Below are 22,450 nucleotides of genomic sequence, written 5' to 3' on the forward strand. Positions count from 1 at the left end.
TCCTCCATCAATTATATTTGGTAAGGATCTCATACTCCAGAAGAGGATGGACAAACGTAATGCAGGAAGTTTCTTTGCTACAGTTGTTGCATCTTCGAAATGTTCTCCCAACAGAACGCAGTCTTTCTTTGGCCTTCCCCTTAATATTTTCTTTGTGATAGTTCCAATTTACATATCTAATCCTGATTTTTCCTTTGCAATAAACCCAATAGTGAGAATCTCTTCTGATGTGATAGACAAAGATAGTATCAGTGTTACTATCATCAAGATAATTTAATACCAGACTTGACAGACATATCTAAATTTTCACTCTTCATCAAACACAGTTTAACACCAGTCTTGAAAGACATATTTAATCTTTCTCTCTTTTGTGGCGGCGTTCGTAGTGACAAGCAATTCGCTGTAGAAACAGCTTACGAAGTCACCGCCACACTTTTAATAGCGGGCCGACAGGTCCGCTGGAACAGTGAACAGAAAGATGAAAACCCAAACACTGATTAAATAAAAGTCGGTACTTATCTTTATTAACGAAGATACAGAAAAAGTAGTGAACTCCGTGTCTACAGAAATCTGTCTAGTTCGAGTCGGAGCGGCTAGGTCAGCGTCGGCTGACGACAAACAACAACTCTGCTGCGATGAACACAAAACTGACTAGCAAGTACACAATTTGGTGGCGAGTATACAACTGAGCGGCGAATACAGAACTGTCCTAGCGCTCGCGACTCCAGCGCTTAAGAAACTAGAAGCCAGCGGTGGCGCGCGCAGACTTGCGGCGATTTGCTGTCTCGCTGGCGCTGCTTATGCGGACAGCGTCCGGACTTTGATGCTGCCAACCTTTTGGCAGCGGGCTCGGGTGGCATTACTGGCTAGGATATAACACTCTCATGGGTGGAAAGTATCCCACTCAACCCACTCAATGAAAAAGAAAAATAGTCATACCTATGCCTAATAATGAAAGGCCCCAATCACCTTTCAAATACTGGCCAATTGGCATCCTAACCACAGCATCCAGAACTTTGTAATATATTTTTCAGCTCCAAATTACTGAAAAGTTATGTATGTAAACTTGGCAGATATGAGAAATATCAGCCCAGATTTCAAAAACACTGCACTAATTAAGGTAAGATGTGACCTGAAATATGACGCAGACAACCATGCAGCCACAGTATTGACACTGCTAGAATTCAGAAAAGACTTTGATGCTGTCAACCTTCACACATTGCTCAAAATGTGATACCTAAAATTTTCAGATAGTGCATCTAAAATGATTTGAAAGATACTTGGGAAACAGATAGCAGCATGTCATTTGTAAGAACAAAAAGTCATCCTGGGAGCAATATGTTCAGGTGTGCCACAGGAGTCAATCTTGGGCCAATTAGTTCTCATAGTGTGTGATATATCACTGATTCTTTTCTCTTGTAAAGATCATTTCCATACTGATGACCTTTGGCCTTATTCAAGAATCAGACCTGAAACATCAATACTTTTGTTGTCCACATGAATCATGATCTGTCTTCAGTGATTAGATGGGTGCAAAATTTAAGAGTTAAACTAAATGCAGTGAAGTTACAAGTAACTTTAGTATACCATCAAAAATTAATTGGTTCTGATTTACACAAAAAAAATGCCTCCTATTATTCTCAGTGGTACCCCAATACCATATCAGAGAACAATGAAGAATTTGGCATAACTTTAGATGTGCACCTCAGTTGGGCAACTAATACTGTTGAAACATGCAGGAAAACTTCTGATTACCTGTGTGCCCTCCAGAGGTTTCAGAAAATATAATTTTCTGCATTACATTCAACATTAGCGTGCTATTCCAGTACCAGAGAGCCTCAGCAATAGTTACAATCTAAGGAGGAGAAAATACGCCCAAGGTGTGAATTTAGGTTTGTGTTGAGGTAGGCATTGTGCTAGGGTATTCCATATAGAGCAATGTTAGCTATATCACTGCAGTGGTGTAATGGGTAGCACACCTTCCTGGTAAGTAAGGAGACCCAGGTTAAGGTCCTGGCTGTGGCACAAATTTTAATTCATTTCTTGAGCTTCTGTCATTATCACAGTTTCAGAAAATATTTCCACAGGATGTGAAACATACACTTGTGCAATCATTTTTTTCTACCAAACCTCCACTGCAGTGTGTAATCTAATACGTCATGATAAGTGAAAGCTCTACCAATGATTAGAACAAAATATGAATGGTTGTGTGCATTAAATCTGCAACATCCATCTATTTCACCAAGTCAGTGCTGCAGTGCCCAGTCAGGATGGTTGCAACCAGACAAGTTGCGTAACTGCCATCTGCTATGTAACTTGACTGCCTCCTCATTGTGCATGCACCCCAATGACTCACATCAGAGATCAAGTACCTGTCATCATAATCACAACATCAGGTCTCACTTATCTAGCATCCTAGCTGTACCCATACATAAAACAAAAACATTCACAGAACTTACTTGTTGCATATAATTACATGTACATCTACATATATACTCTGCAAACCACTGAGGTGCATGGCAGACAATACTTAACATTGTATTACATGTTAGGGTTTCTTCCTGTTTCAGCCACATATGGCATGGATGAATGATTTTTAAATATAACTGTGCGTGCTGTAATTAGTCTAATCTTGTCTTTTTGGATCCTGTGTATGGAATATGCAAGGGGCTGCAATGTATTCCTAGGTTCTTTGCATAATAATGGTTCTTCAAAATATGTAAGCAGGCACTCCTGGAATAGTTGGCATTTATCTTAAAGCACCAGCCAATTCAGGTTTTTCTGCATTTCTGTGATACTCTTTGATGAAACAGTCAAACCTGTGACCATTCTATCCTACGATGGAAAACAGAAGTGTTCTGTAAGCAGTCTCACTGAATCAACTCACAATGTTTTCCCAATATCCTATCAATCAACCAAATTCTGCCACCTACTGTGCCAATGACTAAGCTTGGATGGTCACTCCATTTCATATCCATACATATTTCTACTCCCAAGAGTTTGTGTGAGTCTATTGATTCCAACCAGAACTCAGTTACATTGTAGTCATTGGATACTACTTTTCTGCATTTTGTAAAGAGTGTAATTTTAAATTTCTGTACAGTTAAACCAAACTGCCGACCTATCACCACTGCAGATGAGTTACTTCTATGGCTCGGTGCATAAAAAAGTGTAGTAACACAGTTCACGTTTTCCGTCGCATGTTACATAGCGTAGACCAGGAACTGTCTCCTAGGCATGCCAGATGTGAACTGACTGGGCAAGGCCCGTGCTGCCTGAGTTGTTGTTGTTGTTGTTGTTGTTGTTCCGCTGGCAGAGGTCGCGGCTGAATTCTTGCGTGCCCTCTGGTGGACGGGACTCTACTTGCAGCAACTACCGTCCGTGATGCGCCATGCTGATGTGCGCCTCCCGCGATCTTTCTGGTGGCTACTGCACTCCTCCTCCTTCGGAGGGTGAAGCCACTGTGATCCACTGCGTCAGAAGGTGGAGCGTCGTGCAGGAGCGATGACCTCCACATCCATCGGAAGGCTGGAGTCGAGGGGATCTGCCAACCCTCGAGCCGGAACCTTCGAATATGGCTGGAAGTGACCCAATATTAAGAGGTCCCCGTCACCCCACCACCGGAGCCCGGGACAGAACGGGAGACAAGCTATCGAACTCCGGATCCTGGACCACCTCAGGAGGGGCAAGACCCAGTGGTGGGGACGATGGGGAAGGGATGACCACAGGTGAACCAGCCTCCTGAGAAACTGGGCCTGCAAGGGGGGCTGGCTCTCGCTGGGGCATCTCTAATGATGGCGATACTAGTGCTGGAGCTACTGGAGGCTGCCAAGGCTGAGAACCATCGCAGTGCGGTGGAGTCACAGGAGGGAGGGGCGGTAGCATCCCCTGAGAAAGCAATACAGGTGCCGGCAATGGGGAAGCCGGTGCCCGAGAGGTCGGAGGGTGGGTGCCCAAACGTGGACGTAGCTGATTTTGGTGATGACGTACCTCCCGGTCCCCCACCTGCAAGGTATAGAGCCAGCGGCCATTGCAGCGCAGGACCACCACCGGTATCCAACGTGGATTGCAACCAAACCCACGTGCCCAGACCGGCATACCCGGTGGAAAGCCAGGTACTCCGTTTTGTGAAGACTGGCGAGGACCAGGCTGGAGGAGGTGCAGCAGAGTCGTAGGTTGGCGCCCGTGGAGGAGCTCTGCAGGGCTGCATTCTCCCATTGGTGTGGTCCGGTAAGCCGTCATGAAAAACGTCAACGCCTCCTCCTCAGGAAATTCGTGCACATACTTTTTCATCTGCGTCTTAAATGTGCGCACCATGCGCTCGGCTTCCATTCGATTGTGGATGAAAGGGGGGAGAGCAAACATGCCGAATACCAAAGTGCCTACAAAAATCCTGGAAGGTCTGCGAAATAAACTGAGGTCCATTGTTCGAGACCAGGGTGACTGGCAGACCTTCCACAGAAAAGATTTTCGCTAGTGCCTGGATTGCAACTTCTGAAGTGGTTGAGGAGCAGCAAACCACATATGGGAATCGGGAATAAGCATCAGTGAAAATGAGCCAAAAGCCATTGAGAAACGGGCCCACAAAATCGATGTGAACACGTTACCATGCCTGGGTTGCAGGCGGCCATGAAGAGAACACTGACCTGGGAGATGCCTGTTGGCTCGCACACTGGGAACAGGTGGCCACCAAGTGCTCAATTTCTCTGTCAATACCGGGCCAGTACACATGTCTGCGAGCCAAGGTTTTAGTACGGGAAACACCCCAGTGCCCCTCATGTAATAACGTGAGGACTTCACTGCGCAAACTTGCAGGAACAACCACGCGAGGAGCTGTATCATTGGTTGCCAGAAGGAGAACTCCTTCCAAGACGGAGAGGCGGTCTTGTAGAACAATATAATTACGAAGAGGGTCCGAGGCCCAACCTGGAGGTCGGGATGACCACCCCCGCTGAATGAGGCGAACTACTTGCCAGAGAACTGGGTCAGCTGCTGTTACCCTGGCGACTCTAGAACTAGTGATTGGGAAGCCATCAACCGCTTGGCGGGACGCCACATCCAAATGAAAACACATAATCTCCTCTCGATCGAACTTAGGATCCGGGCCCACTGGAAGACGGGAAAGAGAGTCTGCGTTGGCATGCTGTCTGGTAGAGTGAAAACGAATGTCATAATAGTACTTAGAGAGGAACAAGGCCCAGCACTGTAGTCTGTGGGCCGCCCTATCCGGAATCTGAGAGGCGGGGCCAAACAACGATATTAATGGCTTATGGTCAGTGATTAACTGAAACTTCATGCCATACAAGAAAAGGTGAAACTTGGTAACAGCGTAGACAATGGCCAAAGCCTCTTTTTCCACCTGGGAGTAATGGGCCTGCGTGGGACTAAGAGTTTTAGACACAAACACCAGTGGCTGCTCGGAACCATCCGCGTTGCGATGGGCCAGAACCGCCCCCACCCCATACTGCGAAGCATCTGTAGCCAGGACCAACGGCTTATGGGGGTCAAAAGTAGTCAAACAAGGCGCTGACATGAGGAGGCCCTTCAACGAGGTGAACACTTGCTCGCATGCAGGCGACCAATCAAAAGGAACACCCTTGCGCAGAAGGCAGTACAGGGGGCGGGCTACGGTGGAAGCCCGGGGAATGAACCAGTGGTAATAGGCAATCTTGCCTAAAAAAGCTTGTAACTCCTTCAGCGAAGCAGGCCGCGGAAGGTGGACGATACTTTCGACCAAACTTCCTAGTGGCTGGATGCCGTGCCGAGAGATGGTGTAGCCCACATACTCAATGGACGGTTGGAAGAAGTTTGACTTACTCAGATTGCAACACAAGCCCACGGACCTGAATCTGAGAAAGAGGGTGCGAAGGTTGTGCAAGTGTTCCTTTGTGCTGCAGCCTGTGACAATTATGTCATCCAGGTAATTAATACAATGCGGGATTGTTGACGTGATGTGCTCAAGATAGCACTGGAATATCGCCGGGGCACTGGATATTACGAAGGCCAACCACTGGTATTGGTAAAGGCCAAACGGGGTGTTGACGACCACCAGCTGTTTGGAGTCCTCATCAAGTGGTATCTGATGATAAGCCTCCGAAAGATCGATTTTCGAAAAATATTGGCCTCCCGCCACGGCGCAGAACAATTCATCAGCACGAGGCAAAGGATAGGTGTCCACCAACAATTGGGGATTAAGGGTGGCCTTGAAATCGCCACAAACACGTAATTTTCCCGAGGGTTTCCTGACGATAACGAGGGGCGAGGCCCACTCACTAGAAGAAATGGGAAGAACGACCCCGAGTGCTGTCAGCCGGTCTAATTCTTCTTTTATCTCAGGGCGGAGAGCCAAGGGGATCTGCCTCGCGCGTAGAAAACTCGGGCGAGCTGACACCTTCAACGTTAAGTGAGCTTCAAAGTCTGAAACATGCCCCAGGCGCTCCTCAAAGATATCCGGAAAGTCAGAGATCAAAGATTCCAATGATTGGTAGGGAACATCTTCGAAGACCAACTGTATGGTGTCAGCGATAGAAAAACCGAAAGCTTGAAAGGCATCCAAGCCAAAATGGTTAGCGGAGCTTGCATCACTGACAACAATAAAAGTAATAGGCCAAGTGACTGATTTGTAAGTCATGCCGGTAGTGAATTGACCCAGTAGGGGAATGAACTGTTTACCATAACTGCGTAGACGCCGGTAAACTGGCGCCAACCCAAGATCGGAGTAAGTCTGTGCATTCAACAAAGAAACTGCCGCACCCGTATCTACTTGCAGTTGTAATCGGCATGACCGAACCAACACCTCGATAAAGAGTTTGTGTGCCGATGCATAGGGAGCCTGGCCCGACGAAACTTCCTGAATGTCAACGTCCATGTCCTCTGTACCTGCTTCCTTTGATTCTTTTGAGGCTGAGCAGCAAACTTTAGCAATGTGTCTTTTTTTATTACATTTGCGACAAACGGCCCAACACTGGGGGCACTCTGACAGATCATGATGTATATAGCATGACGCACAGGATGATAACAGGGGCTGGCGGCCGGAACTCTGTTTACGTGCCATGCGGGTGCAGCCGCAATGGCCGGATTGTACTGCTCGCACGTCGTCCACCCCGGACGCAGTGGACGCAGCCGCACCGCCCTGAACCAGTGCGGCATCGCACTACGCTTCCAACTGTTGACCTGCGGCATGAGAGACTTCATGTGATTGAGCAATGGGCAGGACTTTCTCAAGAGAAGGGTCTTCTAACTGCAGGGCCCGTTGCCAGACCACCCTATCAGGGGCCGAACGAACAATGACGCAACACGCGAAAGAACGCCAATTGTGTAGTAACATGGTTCACGTTTTCCGTCTCACGGTACATAGCGTAGACCAGGAACTGTCTTCTGGGCATGCCAGATGTGAACTGACTGGGCACGGCCCATGCTGCCTGAGTTGTTGTTGTTGTTTCGCCGGCAGAGGTTGCGGCCGAATTCTCGCGTGCCCTCTGGTAGACGGGACTCTACTTGCGGCAACTACTGTCCGTGACACGCCGTGCTGATGTGCGCCTCCTGCAATCTTTCTGGTGGCTACTGCAAAAAGTTTCAAACAGTTATCGTACAACATATGTGTCTCATTGTGAACTATTATTAGCAGAAAACCTCATTTTGTTATCTGGAATTGTCTATGAGGTATGATGACTGTTATGACCACATGTTTCATCTACATCTACATCTACATTTATACTCCGCAAGCCACCCAACGGTGTGTGGCGGAGGGCATTTTACGTGCCACTGTCATTACCTCCCTTTCCTGTTCCAGTCGCGTATGGTTCGTGGGAAGAACGACTGTCTGAAAGCCTCCGTGCGCGCTCTAATCTCTCTAATTTTACATTCATGATCTCCTCAGGAGGTATAAGTAGGGGGAAGCAATATATTCGATACCTCATCCAGAAACGCACCCTCTCGAAACCTGGCGAGCAAGCTACACCATGATGCAGAACGCCTCTCTTGCAGAGTCTGCCACTTGAGTTTGTTAAACATCTCCGTAACGCTATCATGGTTACCAAATAACCCTGTGACGAAACGCGCCGCTCTTCTTTGGATCTTCTCTATCTCCTCCGCCAACCCGATCTGGTATGGATCCCACACTGATGAGCAATACTCAAATATAAGTCGAACGAGTGTTTTGTAAGCCACCTCCTTTGTTGATGGACTACATTTTCTAAGGACTCTCCCAATGAATCTCAACCTGGTACCCGCCTTACCAACAATTAATTTTATATGATTGTTCCACTTCAAATCGTTCCGCACGCATACTCACAGATATTTTACAGAAGTAACTGCTACCAGTGTTTGTTCCGCTATCATATAATCATACAATAAAGGATCCTTCTTTCTATGTATTCGCAATACATTACATTTGTCTATGTTAAGGGTCAGTTGTCACTCCCTGCACCAAGTTCCTATCCGCTGCAAATCTTCCTGCATTTCGCTACAATTTTCTAATGCTGCAACTTCTCTGTATACTACAGCATCATCCGCGAAAATCCGCATGGGACTTCCGACACTATCTACTAGGTTATTTATATATATTGTGAAAAGCAATGGTCCCATAACACTCCCCTGTGGCACGCCAGAGGTTACTTTAACGTCTGTAGATATCTCTCCATTGATAACAACATGCTGTGTTCTGTTTGCTAAAAACTCTTCAATCCAGCCACACAGCTGGTCTGATATTCCATAGGCTCTTACTTTATTTATCAGGCGACAGTGCGGAACTGTATCGAATGCCTTCCGGAAGTCAAGAAAAATAGCATCTACCTGGCAGCCTGTATCTAATATTTTCTGGGTCTCATGAACAAGTAAAGCGAGTTGGGTCTCACACGATCGTTGTTTCCGGAATCCATGTTGATTCCTACATAGTACAGGGTGATTCAAAAAGAGTACCACAAATTTAGGAATTTAAAACTTGGCAATGACAAAAGGCAGAGCTAAGCACTATCTGTCGGCGAATTAAGGGAGCTATAAAGTTTCATTTAGTTGTACATTTGTTCGCTTGAGGCGCTGTTCACTAGGCGTCAGCGTCAGTTGATGCTAAGATGGCGACCGCTCAACAGAAAGCTTTTTGTGTTATTGAGTATGGCAGAAGTGAATCGACGACAGTTGTTCAGTGTGCGTTTCGAACGAATCCGCGGGAAACAACTCAGTATGAACGTGACTCGCCTAAGGTGAACGTTTTCTGTGCCATTTCAGCCAATAAAGTTTTTGGTCCATTTTTCTTCGAAGGTGCTACTGTAACTGGACTACAGTATCTGGAGATGTTAGAGAATTGGCTGTTCCCTCAGCTGGAACAAGAAGCACAACAATTCACATTTCAGCAGGATGGAGCGCTACCACATTGGCACTTATCTGTCCATAACTACGTACCTGAACGTCAACTACCCGAGGCGATGGATCGGCCGCCAGGCAGCCCGTGACAGAGCACTTCATCACTGGCCTCCAAGAAGCCCTGATCTTACCCCCTGCGATTTTTTCTTATGGGGGTATGTTAAGGAATGGTGTTTCGGCCACCTCTCCCAGCCACCATTGATGATTTGAAACGAGAAATAACAGCAGCTATCCAAACTGTTACGCCTGATATGCTACAGAGAGTGTGGAACGAGTTGGAGTATCGGGTTGATATTGCTCGAGTGTCTGGAGGGGGCCATATTGAACATCTCTGAACTTGTTTTTGAGTGAAAATAAAACCTTTTTAAATACTCTTTGTAATGATGTATAACAGAAGGTTATATTATGTTTCTTTCATTAAGTACACATTTTTAAAGTTGTGGTATTCTTTTTGAATCACCCTGTAGATTCTGGGTTTCCAAAAACGACATGATACTCGAGCATAACATGTTCTAAAATTCTACAACAGATCGACGTCAGAGATATAGGTCTATAATTTTGCGCATCTGCTCGACGACCCTTCTGGAAGACTGGGACTACCTGTGCTCTTTTCCAATGATTTTGAACCTTCCGTTCCTCTAGAGACTTGCGGTACACAGCTGTTAGAAGGGGGGCAAGTTCTTTCGCGTACTCTGTGTAGAATCGAATTGGTATCCCGTCAGGCCCAGTGGACTTTCCTCTGTTGAGTGATTCCAGTTGCTTCTCTATTCCTTGGACACTTATTTCGATGTCAGCCATTTTTTCGTTTGGCGAGGATTTAGAGAAGGAACTGCAGTGCGGTCTTCCTCTGTGAAACAGTTTTGGAAAAAGGTGTTTAGTATTTCAGCTTTACGCGTGTCATCCTCTGTTTCAATGCCATCATCATCCCGGAGTGTCTGGGAGGCATAAGGACATGAATGGACGTGCTGCATGCAACTGTCTTCAAGCAGAAAACCAAATAACTTCAGAACAAAATGAGATACTCATCTGCTCCCAATTTTAAATAAAATTTTAATATATTATCTATGTTTCTGTACATTTAAAGTAAAGTATATGAGCTAAAATCAACCATGTACATAGTTGATGCAATTTGTTTCTAGCTCTGTGAAGTCTTTAAAATTTTTTGAAATCTTTTAGCTAATTTGGTGAGGTGCAATAAGTTTTATGGATAACGAAACAAAATTTAGTTCTTTACTGATTGAAGATGTTGGTCTGTAAGATGTGCAAAAATCAAACTTTTTTACTTAATAGTTTTTGAAAAATTGGGTGATAAGTATTTCATATCAGCCAGAATGCTGTCTCTTGGCACAGGCACCAGTGTTTGACAAGCAGTACAGCTACAACAAAAGCAGCCTCAGCCTCGAATGCAAAGAGCTTATCTGTAGCAGTGAAAGGGTTAATACTGTCTGCCACATCATCAATATGCAACATGAACAGGAAAGGTTCCAGTAGACTACTCCAGGGAATGCCACTAGTCGTTTCTACTTCTGTTGTGACTCTCCACCCAAAATAAAACCCAGCATCCTCCCTATAGAAACCTGCAGTAGAGTCACAAATACCCTACATAACTTTCCTTCTGTTTATAAATGTGAGTGTGGCATCATGTCAAACACTTTTCAGAAATCTAGGCATATCGTGTCTACACGATTGCGTTGACCGATGGCTTTCAGGATGTCACATCAGAAAAGTGCGTGTTGGTTTTCCATGGATAAATGTTTTTGGAGTCCATGGTGTTTGGCACATAGGAGATCATTCTGTTTGATATACCTAATTATGTACAACCTCAAAATATGCTCTGTACATATCTCATCAAAATACTCTCAGTTTAGATTCAAAACTCCACTTTTGTCCTCATACAAAAGCTGTGAAGTACCTGGAAGTTGATTTTATTTTTTGTATTGTATCAATGTATATCAAGGAAAATCATATTCTGACCAAATTAGAAAAATTGTGTTGCTGGAATTTTTTATGACCTTTCTAAGGCTATTTATTTTGTAGGCCATAATGTCATACTAGAGAAATTGAGTGTGATTAAGAGACATCATAAGTTGAAAACAAAAATCTCCACAGATATGGGGAGATTTTAATACTGCAACAAGACCCCAGTACATTTTTTTTAACATTTTAAGATCTTTAAACTTACACTGCATGAACAAGTGTCCTATTCATAATGATGCAGTCTGGACAATATTATTAACTTAGCCAGAGAGGAATATGTGGCTAGCCTGTCCAATGGAGTATTTGCAAATCATGTTCCACTGTTTTTAACATTTTATAATAACCAACCAACCTATTCAAATGAATCTAGTGTGGCATGGGTAAGAGGGCAGAGAGAGGGACACATTATGTCATTTAGCGCCAAGTTAAAGAACGCAAACTGGGACTCTGTATATGAGTGTCAAACAAGAAAAACTGGAGTTGAAAATGATGACTTTTTTTTAAAAAAAAGTATAGAGGCCTGTGGTTTTCATGTTCCCCATTTTTAAAAAAAAAAAAAAAAAAAAAAAAAACAGCTCCTCGAATGAATGTAAATACAAAAATGAGATGGTAGACAAAAGAACAGGCAGAAATTAGAGATAATATGCTCATACGATATCAAAAATGTATAAAAGTGAGGATAATCAAGGAAATGAACAGAGAGATTTGGGTTACAATGCTTACCTAACAAGCAAAAAATATTATAAAGCTAAGCTCATACAAGTTAAAATACAGCATGTGAAAGATACACACAAGGTCCTCCAAATAAGTGTAAGGCAGCAGGGGAAGTTATCAGACAAGATCATTCTTCCTGCCGGGTATTTCAAACTCTGCTTGATGCAGGAGAATCAAATGACTACTTTGTCATATCAGTTAGAGAACTCTGAGAGAAAATTAAGCCCACAGACACACCAGCAAGGGATCTGATTGGTCTCCATTTGTCTGAAAGGCCTTTGTTTCATTGGGATAAAATTACACCTGATGACTTCTGTAAAATGGTTTCCAAATAATCTAATTCCAAAAGTATGGACTGCTACTGGATATCTAAGTATGTTGTTAAACGAACAGTTCACTTGATAAGTAAGCCATTGAGTTTTATATTTAATAAATGTTTGGAGTATGGAGCTTTTCCGGATTCACTCAAAATCCCAAAAGTTTCCCCATATTCAAAAAGGGTGATCAACAACTCCCCAAGAACTACCAACCATTTTATATTTTTCCAATATTCTCAAAATATTTAAATAATTCGTGTAAATTCATTTAAGCAATTATTTTGGAAAGCATGATCTCCTGACCAACAGTCAGTACGGATTTCCGCCAGGTAAAAATACCACTACAGCTATTCTGGAAGTTGTTGATCAGACTTTAACAGCTTTTGAGAAGAAGAAGAGAGTGTCATTTGTACTGTGTGATCTAAATAAGCTTTTGATAACATTCCTTTTAACATATTACTAACAAAATTAGAGTATCACGGTATTAAAAAATCTACATTAGCAGCAATTTCTTCCTACATAGCAACAGAAGACAGTTTGTCTCAATTAGAAATAGATGCTCCCACTTAGTAGAAACTGGCACAGGTGTTCCACAGGGCTCTGTCCTTGGCCCCTTCTTTTTCATTATGGCTGTCAATGACCTGCACCACTGCATATCACAGTCAGTTATCTGCTGTGCTGATGATACAACTTTTCTTACTTTGCATCACGACATACCAACTCTTGATAAGATTATGCAAGAAACTTGTGACTCTGCATTATTAGCTTGCAGCCAATAAACTTGTTTATAATCCATACAAAACCCAAAACCTTATGTTAGGGCTGTACAAGGATGTAGATAATAAATATGTCAAACTCTGATTGGTACATATTGATGCCAGACTCAATTGGAAAAAACATATCAACCAAGTCTGTAAAAAGATTTCACGAGGGTCCTACCCCATATGGAAACTGAGAGGTATGGTCAGCAATAATTACCTCCGTATGACATTTTGCGCTCTTTCAGTCACAGGTTTGACATGGGGACATTCTCCCCATGTCAGTAACATTAAGAAAAATGCATGTAATATGTAAGGCTAGTCCTAAAGGACACTGTCGCCTTCTTTTCACCAGCCTTAGGATACAAATAGTGTTGAATATGTACATCTATGAGTCTGCATTCTTATCAAGAAAATTTTTTTAACAAGTTTCCTCTCACTGCTTGATCCTTGCTGTTTAAAAAATTCAAATTTAAATTATATGGCTGGCTGACAAAAAATCAGTGTTACAGTATAAAAGAGTTGAATGACGTGGATAATGTTGATATTAATATTTAAGATTATGGCTGTATATAAGATACTTGATTTGTACATGTAGTATGAATATTAATTTTAAAACTGCAACTTGCTATCCCTGGAAAAGCCTACTCTACTGTATGTGATCAGCAGCATTAAAGAATCTGAATTTGAAAAAAAATGCTAATGTTTGAAGAAGACAGAATGGTTGGCCTGTGCTTATCTTCAGGAGACAAAATTCTAGTAGCACCAATACATAAATATGAATGTAATTGTAGTTGCAGTTCATATGTGGATCACTTATTCCAGGGCACTGGAAATGTAATGCTATTACAGAATAATATGCATAGTTCATATCTACAGGCATTTACAAACAGTACTTCTAGGTCTAGTTTGTCAAAAATCGAGCAGGTAGTGGGCAGGGGCTTAAAGTAGGAACTATCCCAGTGATGGCCTAAAATAATTTAGGGAAACCTAAACCAGGATGGCTGGTTGGAGACTGGAGCCTCCATCCTCCCTGAATACGAGGTCAACCTGTTTAAAACACTGCAACCTCATCCAGTCTACACCTTGTATACAGTACTGTCTTCCTTGTTTCTTCTTTTTTTTCATGTACATTCTTGCAAAGAGATTATTTCATACTGTAAAAAGCTAGTGCAATTCATTTCCAAATACCAGTCACTACACACACTATAATGTAACATTACACACACTGACAGCTGACATCAGTACCGTGGTGATGTTTGGTTTCCATCTGATGTGCAAAAAAAGTACCCTAGGTATTAGCTCTGTCCTCAGGGAGAAAAGAAGGATAGTTTGGGGAAGGTTAGCAATGAGGGGCTGGTTACTCAGATTTGAAAGTGAGAGAGACTACCTGTTGTGAGGGTGTGGGGTGACAAAAATTAAGATGGAGGTGACAGTGTGTAGCAAATGTGTTGGTTCAGAGATACTCCTTGTAATTTTAACATTCTGGTTTTCTTAGTATGACCCAGTTGGGTTACAGCACCAAGATAATGTAGCCAACTATGTTTGTCCAATGGTGGATATTAAAAGATACCCTATGTTTTCAGTCATTTGCATGGGCCTGTTTACCACTCAGTCCCTCATCTACAAGGTGTGTAGTTAGCTTTACTAATTCCTTTATTTGAGTTCCATTTATTCAATGCATATGTACTTACGATTTCTTCAATGCCAGCATCAGCTTCTGCATCATCGTCAATGAGCTCTGAAGCCAATTTCAAATGTCGTCGTGAACGTATCTTTTCCTCACTAGTGCTAGTATGGTCCAAAGAGCCTTCCTTCTTTTGATGGACAACATTTGCAATTATCTCATGCAGTTTACTTGTATGAAGAGCAGTTTCCCGACGAGTTCTGTTTTGAGGGTTCTGCTGCCCACTTGTTGGCACAGAACCATGTTTTTTATCATAGTTCTCTAACATCTGTTTGAGCACCATACGCAATTTTTCTCCATCTTCATCGCCACCAAGCTGCTCGTTCAGTCGCCTTAATACCTATAAAGTTGTGATTACATTAGTGTTTCTTGGAAGAAAAGTTAAGATAACTGTTCATTTCTTTGTTTAAAACGTAGCCACCATATATGCTACCACAGTCACAAATATTCTAAATGTATAGTCCACAGGAAATAACTCATGGTTATAAATTTAGTGTCATAATTAGAGGCTTCTCTCTTACAAGTTTATGTCCCCTTAGCACGTTTTCATTATGCTGCACAACACAATCACAGGAAGTTAAGGTGAGCTGTAAATGCATTCCAAATTCATGTAGCATAAAATTCAAGGATTAGACAAAATAACATGAAAACCTAGTGTAAAGACCCAGAACTTATTTCCTGACTTATTTTAAGGTTTTACTACATATGTGCTACACATAACAGAACATCATTTGGAAGTCATGGAAACTGCGTAGATGCACCTAAAAGTATGCAAGTTGGTATCTCATTACCACAGGTGTAATGTGAGAAAATGGGGAGCTACTGAGTGCAGGAAAGGAGGAGTAAAGGATCAAGCCATAGATCTTAGTGAGTATTTCAGTGAACAGCTCTTTGAGTGTTGCACTTCAGTAATAGATTAGGAAATGCACAAGAGTGGTTCTTACAGTCTATATGCTCCAACATCAAATTTCTAAACTTTGTTAAACATTCAGAGTGGGTAATAAGAAGACTTTATGGAAATTACTGGGAAGTGATTGCATGTGAAGATTTCATCTTGTATAGTTTTGTTTGAGGGTACCTCAGGTATATAATGTCCAGCTTTGTTGTGACTCCACTGATGTGAGACCAATAATAAATGGTTTTACAGACCATGATGGTCACATGACTGACAAAGTTCCCCACCAATGAAGTTTAAACAAAAAAGGAAAGTGACACAGAACTTTAAATGTTGACTCAATTACACTACTCACAGAGAATGTACAGGATGAAAAAAGGGAAGAAGTTTACCAAGGACAGAATAATCAATGAGGAATTTATTTATTTCCTAAACATATTCTTACAATATTCTTGTCTAGAAAAACAAATCTTTCCAGAATGATTGAAAATTTCTGAGACCTTGGCACTTCTCAAAATAAGGTTGCCCAGACAATTATAGACCTTTTAGACTTTCCATAACTCATAAATATAATCTTGATAGGCTTGTATAGATTCCAAAATCTTATTGGTATATTTGGTGATTTATCTAAATCGATTGATCTTGTTGACCATAGTAACAAGTTCCTTCTTGACATATGTTAGTTTTTGAAGGCATAACTTACAATTTCCTGCTAATTTATGCAGCTTTTCAGCAGCCTTAGGGCATCACAAACTGTAATAAGCTTTGAATTAACATGTGTCACATGCACATCACATTTCATATTACTCTGGATCCACAGACCTAATAATATAGTCTCCTTACTATTTACTATATGTTCACTATTAATAGTGACTTTTGGATATCAGACACTCTTATTTTGCTCAGTGCAAAAATTTAGCTCTACTGTGTTATTAAAAATTATCTGGTTCAAGTGGCACCAGTCGCTGAGATATTTAATGATGACTTTAATTTTTCCTTGAAGACCCTCTGTTTCTCAGCTTCTATTATAACTGTCATGTCATCAGCAAGTAATATTGTTTCCAGGCCTCAGTATTCTAAATCCAGTCATTAATATAAATAAAATGGAGTGATCCCAGTGCAGACCCATGTGGAAAGCCATAGGTGACAGAACTACTTTTGATGAGCTTAGATTAGTTTTTCGTTCCATAGATCCATGCTGAGGAGATCCTCGTGGATGTGGAACATGTCAACTTTTTTTTTTTTTTTTTGCCTGTAAATCTTATGCTGACTCTCTATTTATAGTTACTAAGAAATGACTGAATCCATTCATTTTATAAGATCCTTATGACATAGCTTTCAAGACTACTAAGGAAATTGTGTGATCAGTCATGCCAAATGATTTTGTTAAGGCCAGGAATAGTCTTATTACTTGCATTTCATTGCCCATAAGTTTTAAAAATCTGTATACAATGTTTTCTGCTGACATATGGCTTCTGAAGTCATCCTGTCAGTGAATTAGTAAATCATTTTTTTCTCAACCTTTAGTAAATCATTCTTTTCTCAACCTCTTTGTCATAATAAGTTCTATGAATGCCACTGAAGAACTGTAGCTCAAAGTCATTGAGCAGTAATTACATACATTATATTTCTCTATGACTTTGTGAATGGGTACAGTTTGAAGGTTTGTATTACTTCTGGAAAAAATCCTAAGTGGACTGAGGTACTGCACAGATGTTTTAGAGGTTCCACTAACTTTTTAAAAACATTTCTTTTTGATGAAACTAGGTATACCATCAATCAACTTCTTGTAACACAACTCCTCAGCCTGTACATGTTGTTTATGGGACATCATTTTTCTCCTATGACTGTAGATTTTTTCCTTTTGTTGTTCCAATTTTAGCATTACACTGTTGTCAAGCATAAATATTTGATGCTGTGCCATGGCACAGATATTAACTACAATTCAAAGTACCCTTCTGGGCTGTGTCCATTTTATAGCAATGGAAGCAGTAGATGTGAACATAGACACAAGAAAATGATGACTAAATTTATGCTATGCACATACAGACTGAAATACAACAAAGCAAATATGTACTTGGACAAGTTCAATAAATGTATATCTTAAGCTGCTAAATATAAAAAATATATTACCTTCTGGCCACGTGGTCCAAGCTGTTGTATTTTATACAATACTTCTTCAAATATCTCTGCAGATGTTGGCTGACCTCCAGTATCATTGGATACTGACGTCTGGATTTTAGTGTCTATATGTAGATATGGTGTTATGGAAGATGAAACATTTTTTATATTCTGGCCCCTGCGCAACAAATGTAGGATATGATTAAAAGTAAAGTAGTTTGTTGACAATGAATGATTAATGGCAATGAATGTTGCATATAAAATGCTCAAAAGTCAAAATTACATTTATATAAATACTATCCAAACCATTGTGAAATGCATGGCAGAGAGTACTTAGCAGTGAACTTCCCAATTGAATCTCTTGTAGAACACAGAAAGAATGTTTGCTTAAACACCTTTGTGTGTGCTGTAATTTAGTCATGTATTTGTTGTCCCTACAGAAATGATATGTAGGGGGCTGAAGAATTCTTCACCTTGTTCATTTAACACTGTTTCTTGAAACCTTGTAAGTGGTCTTTTGTGGGAAACTGGTGTCTGTCTTCCAGCATGCTCCAATTCCAGTTTTTCAGCATTTCTGTGATGATCTCTGATCAGTCAAACTACCCTGTGACTATTTTTGTTCCTCTTCTTTGTAGACACTGAGTAGTTTCCTTGTCAGTCCTGTTTGATATGGATCCCACACACTTGAACAATATTCTAGGATGGGCCACACAAATATTTTGTAAGCAGTCTCCTTTGTAAACTAACAACATTTTCCTAGTATCCTGTTGCTCAACTGAAGTCTGCTACATGCTTAATCTATAACAGCCTATGTGATCAATCCATTTCGTATCCATATAAATTACCACACCCAAGTATTTGTATGAGTTGATTAATTCACTGATTACTACAATGGATTTCCTAAAGAGTATAATTTTATATTTCAATACATTTAAAGCAAGTTGTCAGTCTTTGTAACACTTTCAAATCTTATCAAGATTTGCCTCCATGTTTGTGCAGCTTTTTAAAGAATGTACTTCATTATGCATAACTACACCATCTGCAAAAGATCTGAGGTTGCTAACAGTATTCTCTGCCAGCCAATTAATATACAACATGAACAACAAAAATCCCAACACACTAGAGCATACCTGACATTGCTTTCCCTTCTGTCAAGAGCTTGACATTCAAGACAACATGCTGCCTCTTCCCTACCAAGAAGTCCTCAATCACAAATTTTGTTTGATGCCCCATATGATCATAGTTTGGTTAATAAATGGTGTGGTACAAAGTCAAATGCCCTTCAGAAGTCTAAAACCACTGCAGCCACTTAATTACCTTGATGCATGGCTTTCAGGATATCCTGTGAGAAAAGTGCAAGTTGACCTTACACACTTGAGCAGTATTCTAGGATAACTTGCGTGAATGATTTGTGAGCAATCTCCTTTGTAGACTCATCATATTTCTCTAATTATCTACAGATAAACAAAAGTATGCCAGCTGCTTTATCTTCAACCATGCCTATGTGATCATTCCATCCCTTCTCCCTACAAATGTTATACCCAGGTATTTTATAACAATAATGGAAGTTCTTCAATTTCAATCTTAGAAGCTAGATTAAGAAAAAGCAAACCTATGTTTCTAGCGTTTGTAGACTTAGAGAAAGCTTTTGACAATGTTGACTGGAATACTCTCTTTCAAATTCTGAAGGTGGCAGGGGCAAAACACAGGGAGCTAAAGGCTATTTACAATTTGTACAGAAACCAGATGGCAGTTATAAGAGTCGAGGGAGACGAAAGAGAAGCAGTGGTTGGGAAGGGAGTGAGACAGGGTTGCAGCCTCTCCCTGATGTTATTCAATCTGTATATTGAGCAAGCAGTGAAGGAAACAAAAGAAAAATTCGGAGTAGGTATTAAAATCCATGGAGAAGAAATAAAAACTTTGAGGTTTGCCAGTGACATTGTAATTCTGTCAGAGACAGCAAAGGACTTGGAAGAGCAGTTGAACGGAATGGACAGTGTCTTGAAAGGAGGGTATAAGATGAACATCAACAAAAGCAAAATGAGGATAATGGAATGTAGTCGAATTAAGTCGGGTGATGCTGAGGGAATTAGATTAGGAAATGAGACACTTAAAGTAGTAAAGGAGTTTTGCTATTTGGGGAGCAAAATAACTGACATTGGTTGAAGTAGAGAGGATATAAAATGTAGACTGGCAATGGCAAGGAAAGCGTTTCTGAAGAAGAGAAATTTGTTAACATCGAGTATAGATTTGAGTGTCAGGAAATCGTTTCTGAAAGTATTTGTATGGAGTGTAACCATGTATGGAAGTGAAACATGGACGATAAATAGTCTGGACAAGAAGAGAATAGAAGCTTTTGAAATGTGGTGCTACAGAAGAATACTGAAGGTTAGATGGGTAGATCACATAACTAATGAGGAGGTATTGAATAGGATTGGGGAGAAGAGAAATTTGTGGCACAACTTGACTAGAAGAAGGGATCGATTGGTAGGACATGTTCTGAGGCATCAAGGGATCACCAATTTAGTATTGGAGGGCAGCGTGGAGGGTAAAAATCATAGAGGGCGACCAAGAGATGAATACAGTAAGCAGATTCAGAAGGATGTAGGTTGCAGTAGTTACTGGGAGATGAAGAAGCTTGCACAGGGTAGAGTAGCATGGAGAGCTGCATCAAACCAGTCTCAGGACTGAAGACCACAACAACAATGGAAGTTCCTGGATGGAGCAACATGTAAAATAACAAAAAGGCAACTATTCACCTATAGCAGATCACTGCATAGAGCACAGCATTTGTATGAATCACTAGCTATTTTTCCAGCAGCAGTATACACTTTCATGTGTGTACTATTGCTGGAAAAAGAGCTAATGTGAAAGCTGTTTTCTGTTATGTGTTACTGTGCTCCAGATCAGTTCACTGTAGGGGAGGGTTTCCTTTCCCTTATTTTATATCAAGCGAGGTGGCACAGTGGTTAGCACACTGGACTCGCATTCGGCAGGATGACGGTTCAAACCCATGTCTGCCATCCTGATTTAGGTTTTCCATGATTTCCCTAAATTGCTTCAGGCACATGCCAGGATGGTTCCTTGGAAAGGGCATGGCTGACTTCCTTCCCTAATCTGATGGGAGCGATGACCTTGCTCTTTGGTCCCCTCTCCCAAATCAGCCAACTAACTTTATTTTATGTATTACACCCTGGAATTTGTATGAGTTGACTGATTCCAATGGTGACTCAATGGCATTCTAGTCATAGGACACTATCTTTATTTGTTTTGTGAAGTGCACAATTTTACATTTCTGAACATTCGCAAAAAATTGACAATCTTTGCATCACTTTGAAATCTCATCAAGATGTGTATATTTGAGCAGTTTCTTTCCGACAATACTTCATTGTAAATAACTGCATTATCTGTGAAAAGTCTGAGGTTACTATTAATATTGTCCATAAGGTTGTTAATATACAACATGAACAGCAAGGGTCCCAATATACTTCCCTAGCGCACGCATGAAGTCAGTTCTACATCTGTCACTGATTTCCCATCAAAGATAACTTAATGCACCCCCACTCCCCCTTCCCTCACATTACCAAACAGTTCTCAATCCAATCACAAATTTTGCTCAGCACCCCATATGATAATATTTTCCATATTAGGTGTGGATGTGATGCTGACAAGAGTCAAATCCTTTTCAGAAATTGAGAACTACTGCATCTAGCTGCCTGCCTTTATCCATGGCTTTCAGTGTATCACGTGAGAAATTGTGAGGTGGGTTTCAAATGATTTCATTCTGTTCAAGATAGCTCATTACATTTGAGCTCAGAATATGTTCTAAGATTCAAAATAAATCAATGTCAGAGATGATGGATGGTAGATTTGTGTACCAGTTCTGCTGCCCTCTTGTAGATGGGAGTGACCCTTGCTTGCTTCCAACTTATTTGCACAGCTTTTTGTTTTAGGGATTTATATGAGCCAGGTCTTCTATTTGAGATTTTGTACATTAGAGGGAATTACAGAAAGATCATACATAATTAAAGCATTTATGAAGTATAGATGGTGACTAAATTATTAGCTTTCAACAGCAGCAACTGGGGAAAAGTTGCCAAATAAAAACATTATATGACAAATTTATACCATAATGAAATTTTCTTCTGAACTGTTTAAGAAAATTTGCCTATGATGAAAGTCAGGGTTATCCGAACCCAGACACAAATCACTAAACAAGGCGAGATAATGATATTCACCAGCAATAAAATCATTATGATAAAGAGTCTACTCTCCAGTAAGAAATTCATAACATAAAATATGTGCAAGTTAAATGTGTAGAGACTTAACTGAGATCTGTTTTAGGCAGTGAATAATAATTTCGAAGTATATGATATAGAAAATAACGAGCAGAAAATTTAACAAATATAAAATTAAAATTCAACATAATAATCAGTTATACATATATTTGCAAGCTTCTTGGCCAGAAGCTCCTTCTTCTGGCAGAAGAGTTGAAGGGAAAGGAAGAGGGATGAAGGAAAAGGGCTTGAGAGGCTTGGGAAAAGGGGTAAAGTTCAGAAAAGTCACCAAGAACCACAGGTTAGGGGAGACTTACCCGATGGGATGAGAAGGATTTTTGTGA

The 22,450-nt window shown here is 41.1% G+C and overlaps 1 protein-coding gene across 1 annotated transcript in view; it reads right to left on the minus strand.

Moving 5' to 3' along the window:
- LOC126483874 (uncharacterized) overlaps positions 1 to 22,450 on the minus strand; it is a 300,856-nt gene that overhangs the window by 11,859 nt on the left and 266,547 nt on the right. Inside the window, exons 7-8 of the mRNA XM_050107119.1 lie at positions 17,842 to 18,007; positions 14,821 to 15,153 (exon numbers count right to left, since the gene is read on the minus strand). Of these exons, the coding sequence (XP_049963076.1) occupies positions 14,821 to 15,153; positions 17,842 to 18,007 (499 nt within the window). The remainder of the gene's footprint in view (positions 1 to 14,820; positions 15,154 to 17,841; positions 18,008 to 22,450) is intronic.

Source organism: Schistocerca serialis, chromosome 6 (genome assembly GCF_023864345.2).
Source record: "Schistocerca serialis cubense isolate TAMUIC-IGC-003099 chromosome 6, iqSchSeri2.2, whole genome shotgun sequence".
Taxonomy (NCBI): domain Eukaryota; kingdom Metazoa; phylum Arthropoda; class Insecta; order Orthoptera; family Acrididae; genus Schistocerca; species Schistocerca serialis.